The 6,249-nt window shown below is 39.4% G+C and overlaps 1 protein-coding gene across 1 annotated transcript in view; it reads right to left on the minus strand.

Moving 5' to 3' along the window:
* The window catches only part of NBEAL1 (neurobeachin like 1), a 185,556-nt gene that overhangs the window by 138,855 nt on the left and 40,452 nt on the right, over window positions 1-6,249 (minus strand). The window contains exon 6 of the mRNA XM_049773321.1: window positions 2,770-2,852. Within this exon, the coding sequence (XP_049629278.1) occupies window positions 2,770-2,852 (83 nt within the window). The remainder of the gene's footprint in view (window positions 1-2,769; window positions 2,853-6,249) is intronic.

A 6,249-nucleotide genomic window follows, 5' to 3' on the forward strand; every position in this document is an offset into this window, starting at 1 on the left:
GGATTGAACCCAGGTCCATCTTGCATCAGCTGCATGTGAGACAAAAGCCTTATCACTGTGCTATAGCTTTGGCCCCAGCAAATATTTTCTCTTCATAGATCACAAATTAACTTTAAATATGACAAAGGTTGGTTTTCTCTTCAAGCCCATATTATTCCTTAATCATGTATCTCTCTTGTCTATTTTTGTTCACTGTGTTCTTCTTGAACATACTTCCCCTTATTCTCTCTTTTCACATTCTTCAAAGTAAATTTCGATAAAAACAACCTCACTTAAAACGTAAATACTAGACAAGAGAGATGAGGGCTGGTAGGTGCAGCTCAGGACATGAAGCTCATCACATAGAGTGATGAGTGCAGTTGGAGAGATGACTACACTGAAAACTATCATAACAATGTGAATGAATGAGGGAAGTAGAAAGCCTGTCTCGAGTACAGGTGTAGGGGGGTGGGGAGGAGGGAGATCTGGGAAATTGGTGGTGGGAATGTTGCACTGGTGAAGGGGGGTGTTCTTTACATGACTGTAATCATACAACTATAATCATGCTTGTAATCACGGTGTTTAAATAAAGATAAAAAAAAAGAAAAAAAAACGTAAATACTAATCTGGAGTAGAAATGCTATTTGAATAAATATAAATAGCGATGGAACTCATAGCCTTGGACTACCCTGGCTGCCGCATAACTTGTAATTCAGGCATTTCCTGAATTACAGGATTTAGGAATTATATTCATGGGCTATTATAACAAGATATAAAGAATTCTATAAAAAAACACTTCTAAGCCAGGGCACCTTATACATCTTTGAATTTTCTCTCAAACTATTCCCTGGTGATACAAATGAGGCAAGTACTAGGTATTTCAAATTGTGATGTGTGAGTTTGTCTATCTACCTGAAGTCAATATGACTGCTGGTGTTCAATATTACTGCTGCATTCATCCTCACCAAGCAAAGAACTTTTCCGTTCTTTCTTTCTTACCAAGGTAATAAGATCTGACAACTGAGAGTAGGAGAAACATGATAGTGTATTTAGATCACAAAAAAAAATCTATATTACTAAAATATGACAAAAATTTTTCCCCTTTGGAGAGTGATTGGGGGATACCAGGGATTAAAGATGATCTTTTTGTTTCTGTTTTGAGGCTACTCCCAAAAGAACTGAGGAGTTACTCCCAAATATGTTTAAGTTGTAATCTCTGATCTCTACATTGGCATCACTCTCTTTAATGCCTTAAGGACCATTCAGTACCAGATCAAACTAGGACTGATCACTTACAAGGAAAACACCTTAAGCTCTGTACTATGTCTCCTGAAGACAATCATTTTTCTTTTTTCTTTTTTTTTTGTGTTTTTTTTTTTGGGGGGGGGGTCACACCTGGCAGTGCTCAGGGGTTATTCCTGGCTCCAGGCTCTGAAATTGCTCCTGGCAGACACGGGGGCTCATATGGGACACCAGGATTCGAACCAATGACCTCCTGCATGAAAGGCAAATGCCGTACCTCCATGCTATCTCTCCGGCCCCCAACAATCATTTTTCAAGAAAGAAAACAAGAAGCTACATAGATGACACTTAGAGTGGCATAGTTTCAATTGTATTTTCAGTAAAACTTTGAAAATTCTTTTTTTTTTAAAGGAATGAATCACATTCTCCAACTTACCTTATTTATTTTATTTTATTTTATTTTATTTTATTTTACTTTATTTGTTTTTTGGGCCACACCTGGCAGTGCTCAAGGGTTACTCCTGGCTCTATTCTCAGAAATCACTCCTGGTGGGCTTGGGGGACTATATAGGATACCGAGAACCGATCCCAGGTCTGTCCCAGGTTAGCTGTAGTCAAGGCAAAAATGCTCCACTGCTGTAATATCGCTCCATCCCCCAAAATTATAAAGTATACTTCTGACATGCCTAACACATGGTAGAATAGACCATATCTGGTAAAAAAAAAAATCCCTTCAAACACAATTAGGAGCCAACCACAAGTCTTATACCTAGCCCATAAACTTATCACTGAAATACATCTACAAGATCAACCTAAGCACCTGCCTTTTAAAGATAGGTAGCTAAAAGCCCATGGAGTTGGTGAACTAGAAGAAGGAAAATATGACTTCAGCTACTGTCTCTGCAAACGAGATAGCAGCAGCAGCAACAGCAGTAGCACAAACCTCACACAGACCAAACAGGAAGAAGGTTACACTATGGAAAGACTCAAATCTCTAAGACTTTAGAGCTCTATGAAATAGGTCATGTTACTAGATGTTCCATCAACATGTAGAATATAAATAACCAAAGCAAACAGATTGGTAAAATACAACAAAAATAACTTTTAAAATATTTATGAGAGAAAATGAGAAAGAAAACAATGGGAGAAATACTAGAGAGGTCATTTGGTTAATGTGCTGGCACTAGAACTTTGGTGACAGGTGCATTAGGATTAGGATTCACATAGAAAGGTATGAAGTTGCATACCCACACTAGCAGCAGGGGTAAGTTGCTACAATTTGGCTAAAAATTTTAAACACACAAACACACACACACACACACACACACACGTCATTAAAAGATTCAACTCTTAGGGAAAAAATAACTTTTGAAAAAGTTGATAAAATAATAAAAAGAATCACAGAAAAATGTAAATTAAATTGTCCAGTGATACGTTCTTATCATTTTTGTCCTATCATTACACAAAACTGAATATGAGCCAGAATCAGAATTTAAAATAAGCAACTAACATCAGAATCAAATAAGAGAAATCCAATTTGCTACTTACGATAAAAGAAAGGGACAAACTCTACTGTGAGAGAAGCTGGTTTATATTTCTGTCTGCTCCTTTCCACAGTACTAAGTGTCCGTCTAAGATTAAAGAGAAATTTATTAAACAATCATAAAATAAATAATCATAGTTACAAAAACAATTAGGAAGTAAATTTAATGCTTTACTTTTGATTTATATATTGAGTAACACATCTCCAGGATTTGCATTAATCTTCAAAATAAAGTTCAGACAATAATGTAAATACTCACCAGTAAAACTATTTTTTTGAACTAATAAAAATATTTCTTTTTTTTGTTTGTTTGTTTCTGGGGCCACAGCCAATGACGCTCAGGGGTTACTCCTGGCTATGTGCTCAGAAATCGCTCCTGGCTTGGGGGACCATATGGGATGCTGGGGGACCAAACTATGGTTTGTCCTAGGTTAGTGTATGCAAGACAAATAAATGCCCTACTGCCTGAGCCACTGCTCCAGCCCTAATAAAAATATTTCTAATTACAGTCATAGTGCAGCAGAGAGCCAGAGTAGCTCTCCAAACAAATAGAAATTTAAGAAGAACCTACTTAAAATTTCCTATCTGAAAGAACCTGTCCAACAGTGCTATGAATCTGACAGCTAATATAAAAGTTAATTACTACAGTGCAACTAAAATTAATCAGTCACTTTTTGACATTTCAGCCAGACAGAGTCAGTACCAGGAAATTCTTCCATTTTAAATACTGTAGATTCAATATTGATAGAATTTACAGTCATTTTTTTTTTTTTTTTTTTTTTTTTTTTTTTTTTTTTTTTTTGGTTTTTGGGCCACACCCTGTGACGCTCAGGGGTTACTCCTGGCTATGCGCTCAGAAGTTGCTCCTGGCTTCTTGGGGGACCATATGGGACGCCGGGGGATCGAACCGCGGTCCGTCCTAGGCTAGCGCAGGCAAGGCAGGCACCTTACCTCCAGCGCCACCGCCCGGCCCCAGAATTTACAGTCATTTTGATGATTAAAATATTGTTAACACTTTGGGAATAACAATACAAATAGTTTTCTACTTTATCAAGATCTTCAGTTGAAATGTAAAAAAATGATTATCATAAATAGTCATAGTGCTATGCGGATTAAGAGAATAAAGGCTGGGGCCGGGTGGTGGCGCTAAAGGTAAGGTGCCTGCCTTGCCTGCGCTAGCCTTGGACGGACCGCGGTTCGATCCCCCGGTGTCCCATATGGTCCCCCAAGCCAGGAGCAACTTCTGAGCACATAGCCAGGAGTAACCCCTGAGCGTTACCAGGTGTGGCCCAAAAACCAAAAAAAAAAAAAAAAAAAAAAAAATGTTCTTTGTTTGGGCCGGGTAGGTGGTGCTGGAGGTAAGGTGTCTGCCTTGCAAGCGCTAGCCAAGGAAGGACCGAGGTTCGATCCCCCGGCGTCCCATATGGTCCCCCCAAGCCAGGGGCGATTTCTGAGCACATAGCCAGGAGTAACCCCTGAGCGTCAAACGGGTGTGGCCCAAAAACCAAAAAAAAAAAAAAAGAGAATAAAGGCTAAAGTTATAGTAACAGATAGAACAAGTAGATGGCTAGAAGATAAAAAAAAATCAAAGTTTTATTTTGCATCTATGGTTCTGTAAAACTTACTGAGCTGTCAAATGAAAACTAATCATAACTTTTATTACATTTTATTACATTATTATAATACAATTATCATAAAGCTGTGACTATATTTTTTCATTTTATTTATTATTTGCTTTTACTATGTTATCGTATTAATAAACTGGGTATGTCCTATCTGAGTCTCTTTTGCGAACAATATAATAAACATCCTCATCTGATTAATACTGAAAATATACTTCTATAGTTTGACAATAGGTTGAAACATGCCATAATATCCACTATAGTTATAGTAAAATTTAATGGTAACATAAATAATAGGATGAGAACTACTATACATAACACATATTATTTTTGGTTTGGGGTCACAACCAGCAGTGTTCAGGAGCTACTCCTTGCTCTGCACTAAGATGTTGGATCCCCCCTGTGATGCTGTTCCCAAACCATTATGGGCTTCCAGGTGAAAACCCATAAAGCAACTGTTCTGGGAGAAAGTTTCAGAGACACCACTCCAGAGATGGGGAAGGACAGCACCAAGAGGGGCATTCTGTCCCTATGTAAGAGGTCATATTCAGGCTTGAATCGGGGCCATCCCTCCTACCTCACAGAGAACTCTGATGCAGAAAGATAAAGCTACTTTTATGATCCATTGTGTTACTCCCAAAACATTCCTAATCCTCAATGTTATGTTTGATTTCTCCATGGTCCTGTCTGTCCAACGCTGATGTTCTGCCACCTGCCACCCTGTATATATTCCAGTTCTTCCTGTCCTTTATAGCATTGTTAGAATGAAATAATGTGTCTCTGGTCATCATCCTGGGACCTGCTCTTTCCTGGTCATCAGCTGGTGGAATGTACCTGGTCCCAAAAGCACTTGGAAGTGGACCCTCACTGGCTGACTAGACTGGTATACTCATTGATCACTCCTGGTGGGCTAAGAGGACCACATGGGATGCCAGGGATAGAACCCAGGTCAGTATACAAGGCGAGTGCCCTATCTGGTATAAAATCTCGCTGAGCCCTACATCTACATATTAATGTATAACTAATTTGCCTTGTCAATTTTCCACAGGTAGCGTTAAAAAGGAAGTTAATGGCCTGGAGAGATAGCATAGCGGTGTTTGCCTTGCAAGCAGCAGCCGATCCAGGACCAAAGGTAGTTGGTTCAAACCCCGGTGTCCCATATGGTCCCCCGTGCCTGCCAGGAGCTATTTCTGAGCAGACAGCCAGGAGAAAGCCCTGAGCACCGCCGGGTGTGGCCCAAAAACCAAAAAAAAAAAAAAAAAAAAAAAGGAAGTAAAGGAAGTTAAGTCTTAGGATGAAGAAGAAAGCTTGTAACATCACCTTGATACCAAAACCAGACAGAGATATTGCAAAAAAAAAAAAAGAAAAGAAAGGAAAAAGAAAAGAAAACAACAGACCAATATTCCTGATGAACACAGATGCAAAGATCCTCAACAAAATTCTAGCAAATAGGATCCAATGCCTCATGAAGGTCATACACCATGACCAAGTAGGTTTCATTCCAGGAATGAAAGAATGGTTTAACATACCTTTCTATTCTAATCCCACCATGTTACTGTGGCATAATCCATTTACCTGACTGATACGACATCTTTTTTTTTTTTTTTTTGGTTTTTGGGCCACACCCGGCGGTGCTCAGGGGTTACTCCTGGCTGTCTGCTCAGAAATAGCTCCTGGCAGGCACGGGGGACCATATGGGACACCGGGATTCGAACCAACCACCTTTGGTCCTGGATCGGCTGCTTGCAAGGCAAACGCCACTGTGCTATCTCTCCGGGCCCTGATACGACATCTTTACCAAGGAAATTTCACTGAGTTTATACCCTCGAAAAAGAGGCAGATTAAAGCTCCAAAAGAAGTGCT

The sequence above is a fragment of the Suncus etruscus genome, chromosome 5 (genome assembly GCF_024139225.1).
Source record: "Suncus etruscus isolate mSunEtr1 chromosome 5, mSunEtr1.pri.cur, whole genome shotgun sequence".
Classification (NCBI taxonomy): Eukaryota; Metazoa; Chordata; class Mammalia; order Eulipotyphla; family Soricidae; genus Suncus; species Suncus etruscus.